The 23,412-nt window shown below is 40.5% G+C and overlaps 1 protein-coding gene across 5 annotated transcripts in view; it reads right to left on the reverse strand.

Moving 5' to 3' along the window:
* Positions 1-6,080: 6,080 nt before the first annotated feature.
* The window catches only part of NFIA (nuclear factor I A), a 369,893-nt gene continuing 352,561 nt past the window's right edge, over positions 6,081-23,412 (reverse strand). For 2 of the 5 annotated variants that reach the window (XM_061184138.1, XM_061184136.1), the window contains one exon: positions 6,082-7,160. In XM_061184138.1, the coding sequence (XP_061040121.1) occupies positions 7,143-7,160 (18 nt within the window). In that variant the 3' untranslated portion in view covers positions 6,082-7,142. Of the gene's footprint in view, positions 7,161-23,412 lie in introns of all 5 variants that reach the window. The other 3 variants (XM_061184140.1, XM_061184137.1, XM_061184139.1) reach the window with 2 other exon arrangements.

Genomic DNA, 23,412 nt, shown 5'->3' on the forward strand with positions numbered 1-23,412 from the left:
ATTACAAATTTTCACAGAACACAGTCAAACTAAAAGGGTAACTATGAGAGTCAATACAAGTATACTAGAGGCACAGGGGGCCCGGCTCATAAAAAACAAATGTCAAGCCAACTTATTAACACGGGGGTGTTTAGTGTCACAACAGCTCTCTCATCACTGGACGTGTTTAATCCCCTCCCTGCACAATTTGAAATGAAAAAAAACCGAGGTATCTTGAGCAGACAGATTTCCAAGGGTGGTGGGAAAAGCCCCCAGTGAACTTTGTTCTGGTAAAAGGTCAGGGCAGTAGGGGAGGGGGTCGTGTATTTGCCTTTGAAAGTCTTCCTTAAGGACCTCCTAGAATCTGATAAAGCTCCAGCTCTGGGTCTAGCTAGTACCTCAGTGGTGATGCTACCAAATGCCTTTGCAGTGCAGAAAGGCAGTCGGAGACCAGGGAGAAAGGGCAGCTCTCTCAAGCCTCCATCCCAACGTAGCCAGCGGCCTTGTGGCCTTCGGTTGAGATGTTTGAAAAAAAAAAGTGCTAAATTATAGACTATTACTAAAAAAAATTAAAAATTAACAAAATAAAAGTAACACAAATAGAATCAAAAAGGGAAGAAAGCTTGTGTTATTTTAAGAAGCTGAGCATAAAAACAGCAGGAAAAATAGCCCCATTCTTTGGACACCATTTGTCCTTGAAACCACCGTGGAGAGACACAAGTTCACGTCGCACACCCTGGGGAGTATTTTCCACCCTGAAGGTGCTCTGGTTGGATTAGAGGTGGCACTTCCACCATATATGCTTGTGGTCCAGACGTACTTCGGAAATTGTGTTTTTTTAAGTAAATAGCATCAGGAGTCCACAAGTGGAAATTCATGATGCCTGGCACACAGGCAAGGTCCTGACCCCCACATGCTGCTGCCTCCCCCGTTACCATGCTCAAGGGCAGGTGGTCCCCCTTATCTTTCTGAGCATTTCTGGTATCTGCTCCCCATTTCCCCGGCCGCCTAATTTGATTATGTAACCCTTTGGGGCATAAAAGGCAGATCAGTGCTGGCTTAGGAAAAAAAAAAATGAGATGAAACATTTCATTTGGGAAGCAAGTCATTTCAAATTTAGACCAAAAAAAAAAAAAATAGTTATATTTTAAAAATCCCGTGTTAATAGCCAATTTCTTTTTCTTATGAATCGGGCCCAAAGTTTGTACAGAGTTTTATTTTTGAAGAAAATATTGCAACTGTGCATGAAACTAAATAGCCACGTGATCTCATAAAGATTTTTTTTTTCATTTTTTTTTTCCTTTTAATATGAGGAAGTCTGGTGTGAAGACGGATCAAGCATGGGTACCTGGCTGAACATTGTCCATTAAGAAAACGCTTCAGGATCAGCAAAGCTTCAGTCGAGGGTGAAGGAAAATGTCCCTCATTTGGAAATGTCCTCAGTGTCTTCAGAGCAGAGTTCTTGAAATTCAAATGGTCGTTTTGAGACAAAAGTCTCGCCAGGGACTGATTTCTGAAATCAAACACCCATGCTTGTCCCCTAGGAAAAAGAAAACAAAAAACAAAAACGAAAACAAAAACACAAGTAATACTGAATTAAGTAAATGTATACCTCCAAAATACTGAAAACAGCCGAAATGAAGAGAAGACAGAATTTGCATTCTCAGTGAAATACCTTTAAACCTAGCTGACAAGAACCAAGTCAGAAAAAAAGACTAACATAATTTTGAGTAATATTCATACAGTTCACTAAGCATTATGGAATAGCATGCATTAATATTGTACGGTTATTTTACATCACCTATACCAGAAGGTCCTGACTGACAGACAGCGAAGGCTACCGGTGTAGAAAAATCTTACTTCAGAAGAGCAATATAATACAGATTTCACAGGCACTACATTTTAATATATCAGGTATTATGCTGGTTTTCTTATAATTCTTTCTGTCCTAAAGCTGGCATTATAACAATGACCAAAAAGGCAAGGATTGAAGTAAACGGAAAGTAGATACCAAAGTTGATATAGTTTTTCTTCAGATAGATTAGTGCATAGTTCTCATGCAGATAAACACTGCTATGCATTTACACTGTTGGAAAGCAGAGTGAATTGAGCCCAAGTTGTCACATTTGTGTAAATCATTTTGTCAGCCTGTAATAGCACCATGTAATGGATTTGCATTAAACATTAAATTGATTTCAGAATTGGTGACACAGTATTCACTACAGTTAAGTGCTATGGAATAGCTTCAATGTTACCTGCTATATATCAAAGCAATTTTCATCCCACTGCTTTTTTATTGGAAAAAATAAAAGGAAAACACACACGACACTAATTAGACGAATGCACAGCCTTGGACGTGGAGAAGGCAGAGTGGGTTTACTGTCAAACAGTAAATACATGCATTGACTTCAGGACGAAATTGGCCTTGGAAGCTGATTTGAATGAAAGCTGTGCTGGGGGGCAGTGCAGCTTTCTGAGACTGTCTTATGTCTTAGGACAGATCTCGGAGGGTGGGTGGTGAGGTGCCACTGAAGCTCTCCGTACATTACCATGCCAGTTGTGTTTTAAATTTGTTCTATGGAGGCCTGCTACCAGGAAAAAAAGAAAAAAAGAAAGAAAGAAAGAGAGAAAGAGAATGAGAGAGAGAGAGACCACCACCACTATGGACAAACAGATATGATGCCAAGTACATTAAATGACATTCTTAGAAACTCCCTCCCCCCAAAAAAAACAATCACAAGGAAAAAAATTTTTTTCTTAATCCAGATTTCATAAATACTTTATGACACTGTAACTACAGAGTTCAAAGCCTATGAAGATAAGTGTTCGAAAAGTGAAAGACAAACTTTTTGAGATGGGTTTTGCATCTTCTGATGGGCTGCCTGAATACTGTGACTCTGGGAAGTCTGGGTTCCTTTACACTTCACCGGTCAGAGTATGAAGAATATAAGCTTTGGGAAGTGTGCCTTGGCTTGCCCGTAGCCCACGCCTGACTGTGGGGTAGGGAGGGGCTGACACAATAACTGTCATGCCAGGGTGTGAAGAAACAGAAAAGTTAGTTCAAACCTCAAAGGAAAGAAAAAGACTGTGGGATGGATAGAGCGGCATTGGAAAGAGGTCCTCTGCCCATGAATAATCAGACAAGGAGCGTTTTAGTGGCAAGGGGATGGGCCAGAAAAAAAAAAGTATACAGAAAAATGATATGATTTAGTGTTTGTGCCTCTGACTTCAGTTCCCAAAGAAGAAAATGGAGAGTTATTTGAGGGACTTATCTTTGCCAATATTGTTAATGCCATTTGACGGGAGAGAAAAAATTCAAATGGGTCTCAGAATCAAGGGCTGGGCCTTCAAACACGGATGGCCCTCAGTCTGTCAGTCTACACACCCCAGGTAGCAAAGTCTTCCTCAAAAATCTTCGCTTGACTTTGAGTCTAAAAAGGTTAAACACTCATATTGTTGGTGTTTCTTTTTTCCTGCTTGATCACAACTGAACTACAGTTTCCTGCTGCTTTCTGGACAATGAAACATGAACAAAAATATAACTTAGTGTGTTTAATACTTAACCCCGTTCGTTATCACCCTAGACTGCCTCCCTAATGTTTTAAAGCCTTTAAAACATTTTTTTCCTGCAAATCTGTTCAGAGTTCCCTAATTTTAGCTTCATCAAACTTAATACAACAAAATACCTTCAAAAATACAGCATACCTGTAACGTCCATTTACAATGGTTTTCAGTAGACCTATACTTCTCAAGCATAGGAATATGCTATACCATTGAGAGAGAAAAAAAATAACTGTATTTAAATACTTACAAAAAAAAAAAAAAAAGGAAACAGGAAAGTTTTAAACTTAAATCCAGTTCCCAAAGGGAGGGGGGGCAGGAAAGAAAGAAAAGCCATTCTATGAACGCTGCCTTTATAATGAACAATCAGAAATTTCACTAGGCTAATTTGACAGAAATTTTTCCTCATTTAAACAACATTACAAAAGTCCTGCATTATAAAATAGGGTAGAATAAATCAGTGTAATCAATAAAACTATACAACAATACAAATTACATATCTTCTGAGTGGGCAGTTAATCTCTCTCTTTGCAGTCATGACTACAACATGCTCACTAAAAACAACTAAAACTGCCCAAACTATTGCTTAGTTTGTTTTGTTTTAAAAAAAGGGTGCAATTTTATTGTATATACAACCAATTTACTGGTAATACCTTGGCTTATCGCAAGGTTCTGACAAAATGTTTGTCTAGGCTTTTTTCCCTTCACTGTGAAGCACTGAAAGCTGCTATTTTTTTTTTCTTTTTTTTTTTCTTTTTTCTTTTTTTAGTGCACATATGTCATAATAAAGTAATGCCCAGCTAAGTGCTATAGGGGAAGGCAAAGTATGCTGGCTGGCTAGAGGAAGTGACACCATACACTGACAATCACACCATACAACAGCGCCAAACGACTATTCAACCACTTATCAGACACATATGAAAATCCAAAATGTTTTATTTTATTTTTTTTTTCCTTAAATAGAGATAACCAGTAAACAATTTTCAGAACTTGGAAGTTTAAAAACGTGCATATAAAAATGGGCATTATATACTTTGTATTGAATGTGGATTGACTGCAGTCTGCTAAGAAAAATGGGGTGTGGGAGCTGAAGAAAAGGGAAGTTGTCTTTTTTTTTTTTTTTAAGGCTTGCTTGTGAAAGGAACAGTTGTAAAAACAAAATTGCTTGAAGCAGGGTCAGCTTAGTGCTTCACAGTTTGACTGCTTCTCTAAGAGGAGCCCTTCCTGCGCACGTGCATTCAAAAATCACAAATAAAGTACAAAGACAGACACCTAAAACACACTGCGTCAAGTGCAGCACCGACTTTGGTCAAATAAAAAAAAAAAAAGAAAAATTAATCATAGCTAAGCTTTTCTACACGATATAAGCAGGTATTGCATATTTTCATAGATCTGGGGGCGGGGAGGGGAATAAAGGAAGACTCCAAATAAATTGTAAAATGCAGCAACATCCAAAATACTGATATTCTAAGCATCTACAGATCTCAGAATAGCACTGCCACTGACCACAGAGGACAAAAAAGACTACTCCTATCTGCGGAACAACTAACTCTCTATTTAGTTCTAGATGTTGAAACTGACAATGGCTGACGTAAAAGTCACATTTACAAAAAGTGTCTCCAAACGCTTGACTAGGGAAAAACCCCTTTCAATAGAGGAGCATGTGCAACAATTCCACAAATAATCGCTATCCAGGGCAAGGCACATTGATATGGAATTTTTGTTTTCGTGCAAATTAAGGAAAAAAAACAAAACAAAACAACATCGTTTCGGGGGGGAAAGATGAGGAGCAAAGTGTCTTCCCAAGAATTTCAGTTACTTGATTGTATAGGACAGTAGTAGAACCCTTCTGAAGGGCTGAAAAACATAGTTTAAAGGCAAGTGCCTAGAGTAGGGATTACAATATTGTGTCTTAATGCACTCTACTTTATCCTACATTAGCTATATAAAAATTAGTTACTAACACTAGAACATGCAGAGACTTTCTCTGATCAGCAGGGCTTGCCAACCAGAACGTATATATATGTATAGTATAGGAAACCTTCTTGAAGTTGCATGGGAAGCAAAGGGGTGCTTCGCTGTCTGGTAGAAAAATCACTTGCACTTTTTTTGTTATTTTTTTGTTTGTTTTTTGTGGTTTTTTTTTTTTTACATAAGATACAGGACATTTGGGGGTGCAAACTTTTTTTTTTTCCCTAACAAGTACCCTTGATCTGAATGGGCACCAGCATTTGTGTCAGTATTGGTTTCATTATTATTATTAATATTATTTTCCCATAGCCCAGTTCAGGGGCGCAAAGGTCTTTAAAATTTCTGGACAATCTCTGGAACAATGAAGTGTCTGATAACTGATAAATCCTATGTTGCCTGATACATGTAAAAATTTTCAGAATTGGCATAATCCATTATAGTGACTTCTAGCTTATAAAATTAACAGATACCATGATTTCATTTTAGTTATGTGCTTTGATAACAGAAAATAATTAATTAGCATTTAATGTAGTTAACATATTGTGGTAAAAGCACCATTAGATTTGTTTTTTTGTTTTTTTTTTAATTTTCCTTCAGTTTTTAAAGGGATACAAGTTTAACAATAAAAAACATAAAAAGCAAAAATAGCTCCCCTTTTTCTTGCAAGGCTGTTTTTTACCCCAATAATTTAGAGTCCTGGGGTGGAAGGACTTGAAAAACAAAAATAGAATTTTCAACAATCTCTATCTTACAAAGATATTTAGCTATCCAATGAAATTGCACTTTACTCAATTCAAAATTCGATTGTTTTGATTGATTCCTGTCAGTTTCTGTCAAAACAGACCATCTTCCCCATTTCCATGTGAATTTGTGTGTCATTGTTGAAATTGTTGAAAAAATGTTTTTTTTTTTTTTTAAATGTAAGTGCAGCATTTCAAAACTTTTAAAAAACTGAATAGTAGTAGTAGTAGTTTGCCATTTTCGGAATTATTCTGCAACGTGAGTGGATTCACTGTCCTTCCGGGCCATGTTATCTAGTTAACTGCTGACTGCTGAACCAAACCGAACTAAAAGAAAAAATAAAAAAGGAACATAACTGCGTTTTCTTTTTCCAATATGTTACAGAAAAACATTGCCCTTTGACTGTCCCGTAAGTTATATATTGCAGATCTCAGCTACTACAAAAGACTTAGTTCTCCATGTGTCTCCTGACTGCTCAAGGAGGCTCACACCTGTGTGGGTAAATTCATGAAATACTGTGAAACAGCCGGGCTCCGTAAAGAAAGTGTGTCACAATGGGAAGTCAGTGAGCAAGGGTAGACCTTCTCCAGCCGCATCGCCTAATGCTCACGCTACCACGGAAAACACTTCAAATGTTACAAAGCCCAACCATTTCCAGCACCATATGAGAAAATTACAACAGTCCCTAAAGTATTAAAAAAAAAATCCCAAAAGGTTATGGCCTTTGCTGTTGGACCATAATGCTCGCTGTTTCCATGTACAAGTTGATTTGATTCTCCCCTTCCAGTGACAGTGAAGTTGTAACTGCGCTGGGTTGAGGATGCGTCCATGTTACAGAGTTGAGAAGGGGTCAGGTGGTCTGTCTGGTGGATGGTGGGACGCTGCGACTTTTATCCCAGGTACCAGGACTGGAAGACAAAAGGAAAAGTGCAATTAGAGGCACAATTTGGAAAATAACACATTTTAAAAGTTGTCCTTCCAACGGTGAAATCAAGATCTACGTTAGGGACGAAGAGGGGATTCACTGGGGAAAGTAAAGGAATGACAAACAGTAGTAAATCTTGAGACACTGAAACTGATCTCACTCTTCTGAAATTGAAATTCAATGCCTTTGTTGGGGTTTGCCAATGTTTTGAGTGTATCTTACAAAATAAAGTATTTATGTCCACTTGAAATACACATATGGGTTTTGCAGTCTGGAGAGGGCAGCTATAGGATGGCAGGAAGCTTCATCATCTGGTTTTTGATTGAACCCTCAGCACCTAGCACAGTGCCTGGAATAGAAGCTTCTCAACAAAGAAATGTTGAATGAGTGGAGAATGGGGGAGGGGTGAGGTTTTGCGTCATGATGAGTGTCTTCTCTGATGAATTTCACAACGTCTCCTTTTCAATGAGATGTTATTGCCACATTCTTGTAACAGGCACAGATGATCAGCAGTGATATAAGAGTAAATGGAGCTATAATAGAAAAAGTGCTGTACCAAGAATCCTGGGTGAGTTTGGACAAGTCACAGCATCTCTCTTCTACTCAATTTCCTTAGATGTACATGAGGTAGATTTTATGATGTAAAATGCTCCTCTCAAGCTCAATCTTTCTAAAATAATGTATTCAAAAATGACATAAAATAATCATGTGGTATCAAGATTTCATCCTATTAGCTACCGTGATGTCCAAAGGAAAAAAATGAGGTCACCTGCATAGCCCTCATACATGCTTTCGTTCATTCGACATTTATTTAGACCCTTCCATATACCTGCTGGGCCCAGTTACCTTTTCCTTTCATAAATCCTTAGGTGATTAGCTTTGGGCAATAGTCTGGTGATACGTCACTCTATATGCTGGCACTTCTTCTAAGCTAAACAAAGTGACCAATTATGGTCTAATATCAGAGTCAGTTTCACAAGTGAAATAAAGTATACGGCTTTTGACAACTTTTCTGCAGAAATACCCTACCAAATTCACCACATTTTTCATTATTCACAGAAACATCATCAACCTCTGGCAAAAGTGAATGCTTCCGAAATCTCTGAGTTGACAGCATCAGAAAGGGTTACATTTGGGTTGATTCAGTCAGATGAAGGCTCATCCGTGTCCAAGAGATTCAATTAGGTAAAGCAGGGACTCGTTTTGATCCCAGGATAAATGGCGAAGTGATAGCTACATGGAGGTTGGGATAAGATTTCCTGGTCACACAAGCTACCTTTGATCTCCAGAGGACTTGAAAAAAACCTAAGCCTAAACCGAAAAACTACTCATCCTGTATACTTTTAGATGTTATTCTTTGACCACATGCTTTGAGGAACACAATAAAGCCTCTTGTGTACTGAAAGGAAATCATCCTGGCAAATACACACGGCCTAAATCGAACTGGACAAAAGAAAGAAGAGGGGGGAAGAGAGGCGCGGGGAGGCAGACTCCAAACTGTTATTTCTAGTGGGCCTCCCGGTTAGCTGACGTGGCTCCTAGTTAGAGCCGAGTCGCCCTCTAACAAAAGTCTCAAACTTTGGGTGCGGCGAATAATGCTTACAATTTCTGTTCTCACACTTTCTAAGTCAGTTGTGAAATCCCAGACTTCTTACATCTGACACTGTGTCGTAGTTCTTGAAGCAAGCACCTGGGACCCAGTGAGTCAGCAGGGGGAGCAGTTTTCCATACCACAGTTTCTGGACACAACCTTGGTGCACTACAAAAATCTGCAGTGCCTCTACGCTTCTCTTAAAAAGCAAAGCAAAGGAAAAAAAAAGTTTCTTCACACATCTTACTATTCAGTGTGTGCCTTGCCGACAAGGTTACCCCAGAGCAGCTCTGTAATCCTTCACTGAAATAGGCTTTATTGATTGCTCTGGTCTATTGTTCTCTTTTCAAGTCCCCCAAGTTCAAGTTCATCCTGGTGTTACATCATGTCTGGTTGCTAAGAGCAACCAGACAGACCCAGACGTGACTATCATTAGCAAGAAACCCTCCGCTCTCCTCCCACCAACCTTCCAGTGGCTCTGACGTAGCAGGCTCACTGCAAACACATTGAAGTATTTATTCTGCCTAATTTATGACCTACACAGCAAGCAAGACCCCCACTCCAAAAACCAACACTGTTGTATATTTAATTAATCTGTCTTTCTCTGGCACTTGGGAAAGTTAGACAAAGGACTAATTATTGTGTTTCACTCTCCACACTTTTCTTTTGGGGGGTGAATATTTGCATGGGAAAGAAAACTACAGGCCCAGCCTTGGCCACCCACCCCCCCTTTTTCTTTTTGCCCTATTGACATTTCATGAAATACTTTAGCTGCTTAAGGGAATTATAAAAAAAATGCGATGTGAATGTTACTCCTTCTGAGTTGGTATTCAGTAACACAAATCAACTCATGACATGTTTAAATTTAAATGCTAACCACACACTCTCAGAGTTACTTTAAAGGTTAGTTTTTAATCAATAGAAGTTGCTGACTCCGAGTTTTTGAGCCACGCACTGCAGCTCTTGGGCTTTTGTCTAACGTTAAAGCTTTCAAACTTTTTTTTTTCCTTGGGATGATTTTAGCAATGATTTGCAGACACAGAAGGCTATTGTGCTCTGACCAGCAACATGTCACCAGAGGAGCGAGTTGCCCTGGGGTGGGGTGTCAATATGGCTCCTGAAGGCCTGGGTTAGGGGTCTTTAAGAACTCGTGAAAAAAACTTAATTAACCCTTTCAGGCCCAAACCAAAACCTATTCTCAAACTTTTTCACTCCTATAATTTGACCATTAGTCCTTATTTCAACATTACACTAATCTTCATGACAATTAACCCGGCTACTTGACCAAAGCTTTCCAGAATGGGAAGTCAGCCGGTTAGGGGAACTACACAGGGATTTTTTTTTTTTTTTTTGAATGAGGGCTCTTTGATTAAATAATTTATTTGTAGAGATGGCAGATAAACAATTATAATGCTAAAAAAAAAAATCCATCCATTTCATCGAATGTTCTCATGATCAGTTTGTAGCTGAAGACCCTCCTAAGTCCGTTACGGACGAGCGTGATAGTCGCACGTGTGTAAGACACTCGACTTCTAAAAACTTCCATGAACTACGAATGACGTCCAATGAACAAGATAATGTTTGGAAAAGCCCATTTTTCTCTTGTGATGTTTTATTATAAAATCTATTATTCAAGCAGTGCAAGTTTCAAAACATTACTTGACGAATAATTCTGGGCATTTTCTTCTTGGATCGTACAAGAAAAATATTAAAGAAATCTGAGATTGTTAAATTGTTGGGGTTGAGGAGAAAATCACTGGGAAAATGTTGCCACATTAAACAAAATTCATTTATGGAGAGTCAAAAAATTGTCTTCAGATATTTACTGACATAAGCTTAAGTTTCATATGGTTTCTGCCTTCATATTTTATAGCCCTTCAATCTAACCTCCTGTATCCAGATGGACTACAAAGGAATCTCTGTCCCTTATCTGCAGTGAGTTCCAATATTACAATACAATATCGGACGATGTTATCTTGATACATTTACATTAAGGAAGTAAACACAGAGCTTTGATCTGTTTTTTTTTCCTTGCGAACTCTCAGCTATAGTAGTTTTGGAGGTCCATAAATCCACACTCCCACGGGGGCTCGAGTTAAGTAAAATTACTCTGTTACATTCACAATTTCTACAGTTTGGGATGTGCTAAAGGAGGAGGGGAGGAGGCTGGAAGGGGGGGGTAATTGTCCTCTCTCAGTGTTCAAGGTGAAACATCAAAAGAAATCTGCAGTCCAGGACCAGAGCTCAGCTTTCCTCTTCTCTAGTCAAATGAAGAAGTAATCTCATCAGGTTGGAAAGTGCTGACTAAGGATTTAATAAAGTGCCTGCAGATGTGGCGTCTCTAAGGTATTCAACTCATGTAATGCAAAACAGCTCCACACTGAATGTGCTTATAAAATTTCATTTAACCATTGCAGCGCGACTTTTTTTTTTTTTCACCTTTCTCTAAGGAGTTTTATCACACTTCCCGCCCCTTAACTTACAGCTCCATGAAAGTTCAAATCCCATTCTGCCAGGATTCTGGAATACTCACAGTAGTCAGGTTTTATGAACCATAAACAACATCTATCCGGCTGCATCGTAAGCAGGAAGCCTGAAATGGCTCTTGGTAGCTTTGAAAGCAGTCTCTTTCCTTTCCTATGTTGTAGGGAGAGCAATTAGGAAACTGAGGTTACTTTCCAAAATTTGGTCAGGAGGGTGCCTAAGACATGGTTGATGAAGACTCAACTTCTTAGTTAACACCAAACATTCTAATGCAAATAACGACTTTTAAAAAGGCTTTTAATTACACTTTTCACTAAGAGGGCAGGATGTATATTTTAGAAACAAAAGGAAACGCAAGTCTGTTTGAGATAGCTATATTTCACTTTAACCAAAAAAAGGGAGAGGGTGCTAGGGGTGGGGGTGGGGAGGGCGGAACAGACTGTGACGCAGCAGAATCTGTTTTTCAAATTAAAAAGTTAAACAAAAGGCCTCAAGGGCAAAGTTGAACGCTGCGGAAGGAGGTTGTTAATGTGGAATCCAGAACTGGGTGTGACACTTTGCTTTCTTCTCCAGGCAAGGTGGGTTATTTCAGGACATTCACACACAGAAAACAGAAACACGCAAATACAGGGAGGCCTCGGCCCCCAGTCCCCACTCCTTCCTACTCCATCAGCCCCCGAAGAGGATGCTGCCAACCAGTACTGCATGAGTTGCAGTCAACATTTTGACTTCTCTCTTGAGAAGATGCTATCTCTGCTGGGTCACATTAATCCAGTTAGTCATTTTTGGCTTCCTGCTCTTGTTCGATGAGCTCAAGCCCACCGTTTAGCCCAAATGAGTTGTCCTTGGCAAATCAGCCAGAGGTTTGGTAGCCTCCCCTGCCTGCTTCTAATCCAATGGAAATGGACAGGGCCTCCGAGTGAGAAACTCCTGGTTTCTCACGTTAGTATACATCATTTGGGAGTACTTCATCACTTACATAACAAGTCCTAGCATCTACTGTGTGCTTTGTATGCTAGGCTCTGGGGATATAATGAGTACAACAAATACGGTACCTGCTCTTAAGGAGTTGCCCTGCAGAAAGAAAGCGCTGGATTTTAGACTTCTACATCCTTCAAGAGACCAGCTACCCTGATCTTCTCACAGTTGGATCTTTAAAAACTTACGTCAGCTGATAAGGCTGAGTATCCAATGTCCGAGGGACCCAGGACCTAGTCCCACTTTTTCCATTGACTAGTTGTGTGACTTCAAGTAAGCAGGACTCTGTCCTCTAAGCCCCATAGGACTACTGTAGGGCCATTCTGCATTCCATGAGGGGAAAGCAGTTTCTAACACTGGCTCCTTCTGACAAAGGTGACACGCTGTACCCAGGTGTCAGTTATTGGTCTTGCCAGCACGGGCTTTGATCTCTGCAGCCATTTTTCTTGTGTGATTTTGTTAATTAAAGAAAGCCTGTTTTCAATAACACTAAACCAAGACTTGTTTATTGTACAGGAAACTACTAAAATGTTAATGGGCAGTGACTGGCCCTGCTTACCTTTGCAGCCTTATCTTTTCACTGCTTGTACTCAACACTTGTGCGGTGTTAACCTTCTTCCAGATCCCCCAAAGCCAAATACTTTCTCTCTGCTGGGCCTTGGCGCAGGGGTCCCCCTCTCCTTGGCTTTGCTAATGCTTGCTAGTCTTTGCTGTCTCAGATTATCAGTCCCTTCTTCCAAGGGGTCTTTCTCCAGGCCTTTAGTCCCGGGGTTTTACCTCTGTCCCAGTCACTGAACTGTCATTAACCTATTTTTTTCCCCCAAGAAAACGAACTGTCTTCTTGCATGTGGCAACTCCAGTGGCTTAATAAATACTGTTGAATAAAGGAAGAAAGGAAGAAGTGAGGTATCTCCAAGGCTCCCAAAGCCTGGTGCCGGTTACTCCAACGAGGCATTTAGATGCGTGACTTCTAGCATGGCTGTGCCACATCCATGTTCATGCCTCATGTCCACATCTCCTCAGGTGAAGGTGCTCTCCCCAGAGAGACACAGGTCTCCACAAGCCACCCCAGGCAGTTCTGATGGAAAAGCTCTTGTGACGGGGCCAACTGCAGCCAACTGCGGCCGTAGCATGTGCAATAGTTTTGTAACATGGACCGCGGCCTACTTACTACGAGCTCAGAGGAGTTGTCCAAACCACCACTCCCTGGAGAGTGACCGTGCTGCTCCCGGCCAAGACCTCCGTTTGGTTCAAACCTCAAGACGGGAAAACACTAATCTTTTTACCCAATAAGCCATCCAGCACCTCCAAACCTTGAGAGTACATACACAATCCAATTATTCCAACGGTCGTTCCAAAGTCTGACTCTTTCACCGTATTCCAACTTGCCCTAGTGTCTGCCTCACCATCAAGTAAAGTTCTTTTTTCTGGTTTCCCTTTACGTTTTTATCAAGTAATCTTTTACCTTGTGAAACCAAAGACTTCCGAATTAAAAACTGCACTCTGGCCCACTCACATTTGCTCGGCCGACTTACTGGAGGGCTGAGTGCACAGTCGTGAGAGGTGGGACACTGGAGTCAGAGTTAACAGAATCCCATCATTTAACTAGTACACCATTACATGCTAGTTAAGTGATCTTAGGTAAGTTAGTTAGCACCCCGGCGTCTCAGTTTTAGACTCCGTGAAATGGAGATAACAACTTTATCAGTTTTTGTGGGGACCGAATGAGCTAATGCCTGGAAAGAGACAAGTACAGAGAAGCCGAAAGCCAGGGTAGACGGGTTCTCTAACTATAAAGTGTGTACAGGCCTTAAGGTCCACAGGAGACCTACGGGGGACCAGTTCCCTTGGAAAGGCATTGATCAACAAGGCGGCTTTCTCTCATTTAATGATATAATTTCTTAGTTAAAGGTAGCAGTTGCGTCAGTTCCATTTCCCCAGTTACAGAAGAAAGTTCTTGAGAAAATAAAAATCTGTCTTTAATTGCGGTATTAAAATCAGAGCAGTGAAACCAACTGCACAAAAGGAATTGGCTCAAGTTTATGAAAGGCATTTGGGCCCTTGCCTTGCAAGGCTGAACTGCATGCCTTGGAAGTTGGGGATGAGGGGGAGAGGGGATCCGGGGTCGGGGTGGGGGGGGGGAAGGGGGGAAGGGTGTGGAGGGAGGGAGTAGTCAGGCAACCAAGTGGGACAGAAACAATCCTATTTTGGTTTTTGTTAGCGAATGGCATACTACATAGATCAGAGACTTCTTATAAAATACCAACCCCCAGTGTACACAAAGCACAGGAAAATGTGAGGAAAAAAGGGAAAAACGAAAAGCAGCTTAGGGTGTGTTAACGCTGCTATTCTGTCAGCTTAAAGAGTATTTTATGCTTGATCAACAGCTCTTTTTTATTGTGCTTTTCTTTCATTCATTCAAGACATCAAAGCCAGGCACCGCCAGTGTACCTGCCCTTCTGGAGCCGCTTGTGAGGGGGTTCTAATGAAGCACGACTCTGGGAGCGGAGACCCCCGTGGACACGGCAGTTCAAAGGGAATATTTCAACAATGATTACATTTTGTAAATCTTTTTATGAAAGAGACAGCTTATTTCCTGCTTTTTCATGAAAAATAGATTATCCATTAAAGTGAGCCCACGCCACGGAAGCTGCTTGAGATCTGAGGTGCAAGCGTGGAGATTAGGGGGACAAGGACCCGATGAAATCGTCCAGAGTTCCTATCTATTTGCCTACGATGGCACCGCGTCTGCTCTGGGAGAAGCCCAGACGGTGCGCTGGACGGCTCTGCTGCGGAAAAGGCGGTGACCAGGGTGTTCTGAGGTTGATTTTTCAGCTTGGGCCTTGTGTCTATTATTTGTGCTTTAAGATGTTTTTTGATTCCACAAAGTCCAGCCAAATATCAGAAGGCATCAGGCAACCCCTTTTATTGCACAAAAGTAAGATGAAAGATTTTAGTTACAGATTCATTAAATGCTGTATTTTAATGCTCTGAAAAGGGACGACCCCTTTTCCGTATGGGAAGTTAGCCATAAAAAAAAAGCTGGCTCTGTACTGAAGATACAATACAGGCTTTATTATTGGCTAATGTCAGCCCCAAAGGCAAAAATAAAGACGGCAGCCTGGGCCTTTGTAATTTCTGATTTTCAACATTAAATAATCTTTCCCCTAGTCTGTCTTTCTTTTTTCTTTTTTGGCGGCAGGGAAAGTTGAGGGGAACAGGGCAGGAAGAGAGTATGATTTCCTGGGGAGCTATGAAATGAAAAAAATGTATGTTTTCTACACATCAGATTCCAATTTTAATTAAATGCCTGTTGTCTAACAAGTGCAGACGGTCACACTTGGGGCTGGCCCAATGGTGACCCAGGGAGGTAACCTTTCTGGTTTAAAAAGAGAGGCGTGGGAGTGGAGGTCGGCGCTCAGCCGAGCGTGGCCACGTTACAATAATCATGCCACCGAGTGCCTCCCCACTCCTGCTCTTCCCCCAGAGCCGAAAAGCTCTTCCCAAACATGACTCAGGTTCACAGTAAATCTATCATGTAGATTTACTGTTCCGATTGTGCAGGTAGATAAAATCTGGTAAGGAAAAAAAATAACATTGAAGTGAAAAGTTCAGTAATTTCAAAAATTCTCCCAGAGACCTCCTGCAAGAGAACGACAGAAGATGTGCTATTTTGAAAGAAACGAATTCCCAAACTAACCTTTCCAGTCAAGGAGCCCTTTAGGCACTGGATGGTACTTGCCCCCTGTGCCCATTCCCACCCCCGCAGGTAACCTCTATGCCAGGCCCCGAGCACAGGTCTTCGCTTCGGACCTTCTCTGTTCCCTGTCCAGGGTCCTTCCTTCTGTCCTTTCCAGTCCCGTTTCCTGCCTCCCTCCACCCACCCCTCCAGCCAGTCTCTCTCTCCCTCTCTCCCTCTCCACCTGTGTTCGATCCCCGACAAGAATGAGGGCAGACCCCTACTCTCTCAAAGGCTATGCAAAGCAGCAGCCCTCCCCACTCCATTCACTGGATTAAGAGGAAGGAAGCGGGCACACTCAACTGCAACCGCAACTACCCCGCCTGGCAGCCGGAATGGAAGCTTGTGTATTGAGCCAAACAAGTGAGGCGCAGAGGCAGGATCCGGACAGAGCGCAGAGGAGGTTGTGGCATCTCGGTTCTCAGATTCTTGAGAGAAGAGAGCGAGAGTACAGTAAGATGCAACTCAGCACTGGACTGTGAGGCAGGGGCCTGGGTTCAAGTCTCAGCTCAGTCACTGGCTGCCCTGGGACTCTGGCTGCTCTGATTACACTACAAAGATCCCGTTCCTACACTTTGACTTCTGGGAACACCTGCTTTTCAATCGTATTGGTCCAGGAGTCATCTTTTCCTTGTTCACTGTGTAGATGTGATACTGGCAGGGATAAAACTGTTCATATCCCTCACTGAGGTTAGAAGGAACTTGACCATGGAAAAAGTCAGAGACCTAAATTCTAGTCTGTGTGACGTCAGGGGTCACAACTTTACTTATCTGCAGAACAGGCCTCAGTATACCAGTTGTTATAATATTATTATATTATTTGGGGGAGGAAATAACAAACATAGAGACAGATCTTTGAAATACTGGCCTAAAATGTAAGCAGCATCATTAAGGGAGGCATTGGTGTGATCTAGATGTCACCCGACAGGGTTAGGGTTTCATCGGAGCCAACTGCCCTGGATAAAAATGGAATGATTTCCCCAAGTCCAGTCAAAGCTCTTACGTGCCATCCCTGAAAGCACAAACTAGGGATCAGTGAACAATGCTTTCCTCCTCCTTCTGAAAATGTGGTAGGATTTAGGGTTTTATGGCCAACAAAACTTGTCTTTGTTAAGACGTGACTTGCAAAACAAACCCACATGGGGGAGTTGGCAGTTTCAAATGACAGTACTTCTTTTTTAATGCTGAAACAGCAAATGCTTTTTATGTTCAGATTTTTTTCCTTCTATGTTTGTAGATTAAATTTACAACTAAGCAATATTCACTACTACAAACAATTAGACCCTTCCTGAATATTCTTCCAGGGGAGGTGAGTTGGAAGCTTCTCGGTAGGGCTGGGTTGGGGGATTGTGCAAAGGTGAAATCCTACAGCATTAAGGGTCTCTGTCAAAGATCTTATCAATGATTTGGACGTGAACATAACATATGGGACCAGCAGAGCTACTAGGCTTCCCTGTCAGGAATCTATGCTTCTGGGAGAGAGGTAGTATCATTCTAACACAGAAAATTTAATCCATTTTTACCTTTTAGTAATGACTTTAAAGATGGTGATTTCATAAGCAAAGATTCCTGAAGACATATTTAAGAATGTGTCATAAAATCAAGCACGCAAACAAAATCACTTACTTTGTTTTCAGATGAATTCTACTGGGTAGTGCTCTCCTAGTAATTGAGATTTAAGAACAAACTCAGAACTCGTACACACAGTGCCGATTTGGAACAGTTCCATACCTATCACTTTATTATATTTTAATGAAACCAGTTACAGATTGGATGATGGTTATGTGTTCTTTGGCTTTTTAAATACCCTTTTCTCTTGTTAAATCACCCTATGGCTAGGAGATCCCATTGTTCACTTTGCAAGAATGGTGGCAAATTCAAATGACACATATTAACTTTCTTTCTGATTCTGCAATCACAAAAATCTTGCAAAGATGCCACCTTGTGCTATCCTAAAGGCAGTTCAGTTAAAAAAAAAATTACTCGAAGACTTTCTTTTCCTTTAAAGAAGTGAATTGTCTGAGCTGAAATATGGCTTCCTGTTCTACTGCATCAGCTTTCTGTGTTGTTCTCCAGGAACAGGTTTACAAGTTCAAGTTCAGGTTTAAACTAAATAAAACACTCCTCAGGAGTTTATAACTGAGCCTCATTTACATGTGCTCCCTCTGAACTCTACCGGCCTCTGTACACTAGTTTCCAAGGCTTGGGGGAGGAATGTTTTACAGTTGGAATCTGTACTGCTTTCTCAGGCATTTTAGACTCAGAGGCCAGGCAACAGCAAGCTTTAGTTAGTATTAAAAGTTTTCTCAGATGTACTATAAAGTCAAAGAAAGAGGGGAAGAAAGACAAGGCCAGGCCTGGAGAATTGAATCTTCTTAATTTTCCCGATAAGGCTTTCGTGGTAACATTCCAGTTAAAAAGATTCTGGATGCATATTCTAGAATTCCATAGTCATGACTTTAGATTTCTCTGAAATCATTTTCAACTCTTTGTGGAAAGTGGTCAATGCATATTTATTCCCTCCAAATATAAGACCTAGGGTTTGTGTAAACTGGTTTTCTGACTTGAAAAATGCAGTTAAAAAGTGTTATGAAGATAAATGTCCCCAACTCAGAAGGGACTCCTTATTATGTTTATGAAAAAACCTAAGGGATTTTTGAGGTCAAAAAGATCTCAGGGATTTTCCAGCCAACAAAGTTACACTAGAGAGGAAGAAATGGCTATTTTTGGTTTAGAAGCTTGAAGGGTTGAAGTAGGGGTTCTGAGATGCTCATAGAAACCAATCTGGAGAGAACTGGCTTCCTGGCTGACTGAGATTAAGACTCAATCTCCTTGCTAAGCAAGGGTCCTGGAGTTCAGAGAAAGCAGTGATGGTATTTGTGGACAGAAATGGAAGGAGAGCCGGACAAACAATACCAAGAACTCTGCCACTCAACTTCTCTGTGAATTTGAGTTTAGCAAGAAAGTGGGTACAGCAATAATAAACCAATGCTTCAACACCTGAGTGTTACTCTATAGCATCTTGGCCCTGGAGCAGTTCTTTCCTGATAGGTGAGCATACCCGGCATTGCAGGGTATGGCATTCCCAGTACTCCAGCTTCAGCACCTGCATCCCTGCACAGTGACAGGTGATAAGTCAGATAAATAGCTCAAAAGAAAGCACTGCTGTGGGGATTCAGAGAAGAAACTACCTTGCTCAGGGAAGATGGACTGAGTCCATTGTGAATCTGGTCTCAGTTTGTGCCTCTGATTAAGAACACCTTCCTAGCACCGTGGTTGTGAGGATGAAGTGAAATAATACATGAAAATATGGAAGTGTTTTGTCTTTTAACTTAAACTAAGCTGTTAAACTAAGGTGATGCTTTTTTTATGTATGTGTCTTCCTTTCTGACATGGGGAAGACAGAAACCTTATCTCTATATGCTAGCCCATATAGGCCTAGTACATAATGGGCAGTCACTTTTCTTGGATAAATACAATAACGGCCTGAGTATGCTGGCTATATCCTCTTTTCTCTCAATCTCTTGAACTTAGCCTAGCTCAAATGCTAGACACATTAAGGATTTTTAAAAACCAAATTAAATGTGAATATGCATCCAAATAAAACCCTTTGCTATGAACATAGTAAGTTTCTTCTATTGGATAAAGACGTGAATAAAAGTAGAATCCACATAGATGACATTCTGTAGAAATGAACGATAAAATTAGTTTCTTTGGGGGCGGCAGTTTACTTATGACGACTGAATGAAATCAGGACTCACAACCCTAAGAGTTTCTCTGCCTTTGGCCAGGAACGATTGGCCAAGCTGCAGAAAGATAATAATCTGCATATGTGATAGTCTCTACTATACCATTGGTCACTCAATCCCAAATTACTGAGAATCACATGTTCTCTCCTTTGTCTAGTTTTCGTTTCTCTTCTTTCTTACTCATAAATATCTTTCCAATTTTGACTCATTCTCCACTATCCTTTGAACTTCTGCCTTAAGGGTTGTTGCAGGAAACAAAGTAAACATAACTGCCAATGTCAATTTTTTTTTTTTTTTTTTAAGTAACTCTGGCAAAATGGTGGATGGGAGGAATTCGATACTCAAATGCTTTGCAGATTTTCCTGAGGATTTAATCTATCCATGCAGATCTTAATTCTTCTGAAGACAAAATAATTTGATAGTTGACCTGATAGTTCAAAAAGTTTTACATTCATCAGTGTGTTAGTAGACTGATGCAGATCTAATGTTATTTCATTCATGCTGAATCTTAGGGCAAAACAGTACTCTCATCCTTCAGCAATTTTCTTTTAGAAACAGAGGCCACCAATTTGGAAACATGCTCGTTGGATGGAGCTACATGGAAGGCACAGGATGAAGAGGGCAAGCTATTTCCTGGGCACAAATTAGGCACTTGGAGAAGCTGCCTTCTCTCTCCTGCTCCCTTAGAGTTATTCAGTGGGTACAATCCCTCATCTTACTACGGAGCTTAATTCTGTGCCTGGTTCTTATTTAAAGCAAGCAGCCAGGAAGGGGTGCAGAGGGACAGTCCAGATTTGACATCACTGTCCCCAGAACTGAGGAGCACTAGTGAATTCCATAAGGAGTGTCATTCTGCAGTTCTTGTTTTACAAAGGTCATTGTGATGCAAGGCCCAGGGGAAGAGCCAAGCAAAGAGCGTTCCTGGAAGATGGTGGGGGTGGGTTAAGGGAAAGGATTATGTTAATAGGAGGGAGGGGTGAAGAGAATTTGGTACATCTTTAGACTTTGACAGGAAAAAATATTTGGGAAGAAGCCAGCAGAGAGATACAGCCTGGCCCTAGCTGAATGGTAATGATGGAACTAATGGCAACATTGAGAGCTATCCAGATACCAGAGAGAACAACTGGCAGATATTAAAATCATTATAAGATGTGAAATTATACCTCTTGCTGTGTCATTATCACTACATTTCATAATATTTGTCTAGAAAAGCACACAAAGCCTATCAGGTTAAATTAATCCTAATGATCAATTTCAGTTTTTATTCTAATTAAACAATTTCAATTTAATTAATGTGAGCACAGAAATTAGGCAAAACTACAAATGTAAATGTTGAACTTTAAATCAAAGGTCCTCCCGGCTCCCTGCCTCCTATAGAAGTACCTTAAAATATTTGCCTGTGAAAGTAGATGGGAGTTTTAACCTTTGTCTGCACTGTGAAGGACAGAAGTTAGAAAAATACGCCACCGAAAGCCTCCCCAGAGCACAGACAGAAGCACAGGTTTAAACACTCCCCCCCCACACACACACCACACGCACACAATACCAGGTGGTAGTGTGTGAAGATAAATTCTGCACAGTGAACTTAGGAAGCATATGCTTTTGTTCCTCAGGATTCCAATGCACTTGGGTCAGTCTAATGGATATTGAACTTCTATAAAACACCTCTGTAAAATAGAAACTGTGCACCCATATCCTAAGCCACATATTAAACTACCAGTCCCTTCCCTCCCTGGTGTCAGAAACCCTGCCTCTCAGACCTGCTTTGCCTCTGATTAGCTGTGTGGCTTCACAAGTCATTTCAACTCCCTGAGCTTGGGCCCTCTTGTCTGGAGGGGCTGTTTTATCAAAAGTATACATACTTTATTCCAAAATGCACTTCAAGTCATATCTGAAAAATGATGGGGTGTGGAGGTGACAATCTTTAAGAAAACTATCAGCTTCAGGATTCTGAATTTCTGTAACTTCCCAAAATACCAGCATCTTAAAATGGATTTGAAAATGGCATGGGGTACATGTGTCTGAGTCATCCTATAAACACCTTTAAAGAACCTTTCTTCTCCCTTAATAAAAATCCTAAGGAGATGGGATCCAGAGCTCTACAAGTCTGAAGAAGAAAAGGACCTGTAAATGGATTCTTTTCCTACAAAGAAAGAAAAAGATGGCAAAAATATGAAACAGAAAAAAAGATAATGAAAAGAAATGCATGTTCTTTTTTTTTTTGTATTTAAAAAACTTGTCCTGGTGAATCATACTTAATAACATGTCTGTAGTGTCACAGAGTCTTGGTCTTAGAAGAATGTTATATGCAGCGTAAGGTTCTATGTTATTTTTCTTATCCATAAAATAGCCACAACTTCCTTTCCCACAAATAAGCCTTCATCCACGAGCCCTCATCATGACTTGTTCACAATTGTATATGAGAATTATTTGACAGCAATCAATCCACTATTACTGTTTGGGGACATTAAAGGAGAACAGCAGAGTAATTCAACGATACAGTTGATTAGTGTAATAATCATCATTAAATTTAGTAATAATAGTGGGATTTCTCCTTACCTTGGTTAATGATCATGGACAAATTCATTTCTTGACTGCCAGTGGTTGAAACGGTTTTTAAAATATTAACTTCTGCCTCTTGGGAATGACACTTAGCCCATCACATTTAATTTTTGACCTTCACTGAACAGCATGATCCTAATCTCTTGATTTTATAATCTTAACTAGGAAACATTAAAATATGGATTGACTCCAGTTGGCAGGAATCTTTATGTTCTTTTCACTAAAAAAGCTATAAATCCAATGGTTGACCTTTTATTTCCAGGTCACAAATGACACCCACTCACTTTTGTCCATTCACATAGGATTTATGTTAGGGTCTCCAGGTATAAGCCATGAAAGTTGAACTTTAATGAAATGTCTTTCAAAGATGTGCACTTAACCAAAAATGTCCCACAAAAAATTAGCGGATGGCCTTTTAAAAATATCTATTATATCTTCAGGTTCACTGCTGGCTTCAACTAAATCTATTTTTCACTTGTAGTAAGTTTCTTTTAATAGTAGCATTTTTCTGAGGATATAAATTAGGCTTGTGTTTGGGATGATAATAGTACCTTAGTTCCCAATTTAAGTTTCTAAACTGAAAGATTTCTGAAATGTTCTCTTTACCATCACCATAATTCATCTATCTCCAGCTGAAAAATGTTCCTTGTCCTTTTTCACAGAATCAATTGTATTGATGGGAGGTGTTCTGTGTTGTCAATCAGGGAAATGTGATTTGATGGGACCCCAAAGCAGTGAGATGGGGGAAGGAATACCAAACCCGCTCAGGTCCATGCCATCTGAGTGAGATCAATGTTTCCCATAATACTCTTCCTGTCATGTAGCACCCTGTCACAATTAATAATGTAGAAGGAGCTGATTAACTTAAGTAAAGTGCTCTCTGCTGTGTAAACACATAAAGATCTATGAAGCAAAAAAGGGGGGGACAGGAAAGAACAAAACGTCATTTTTATTTTTCACGTGGCCACGTTCTCACTTTCCATTCTTCTCTTGTAACAATTACTATACCAGCCATTCTGACGGAGTCGATAAATTGATTTGGGTCTTGATGCTGCAGCAAAGCAGACTGATCTGAGACACCGTTATCTGCATTGGAGAGTGTGTGTGTGTGTGTGTGGTGGGGCTGCACTTT

Source organism: Eubalaena glacialis, chromosome 3, assembly GCF_028564815.1.
Source record: "Eubalaena glacialis isolate mEubGla1 chromosome 3, mEubGla1.1.hap2.+ XY, whole genome shotgun sequence".
NCBI lineage: Eukaryota > Metazoa > Chordata > Mammalia > Artiodactyla > Balaenidae > Eubalaena > Eubalaena glacialis.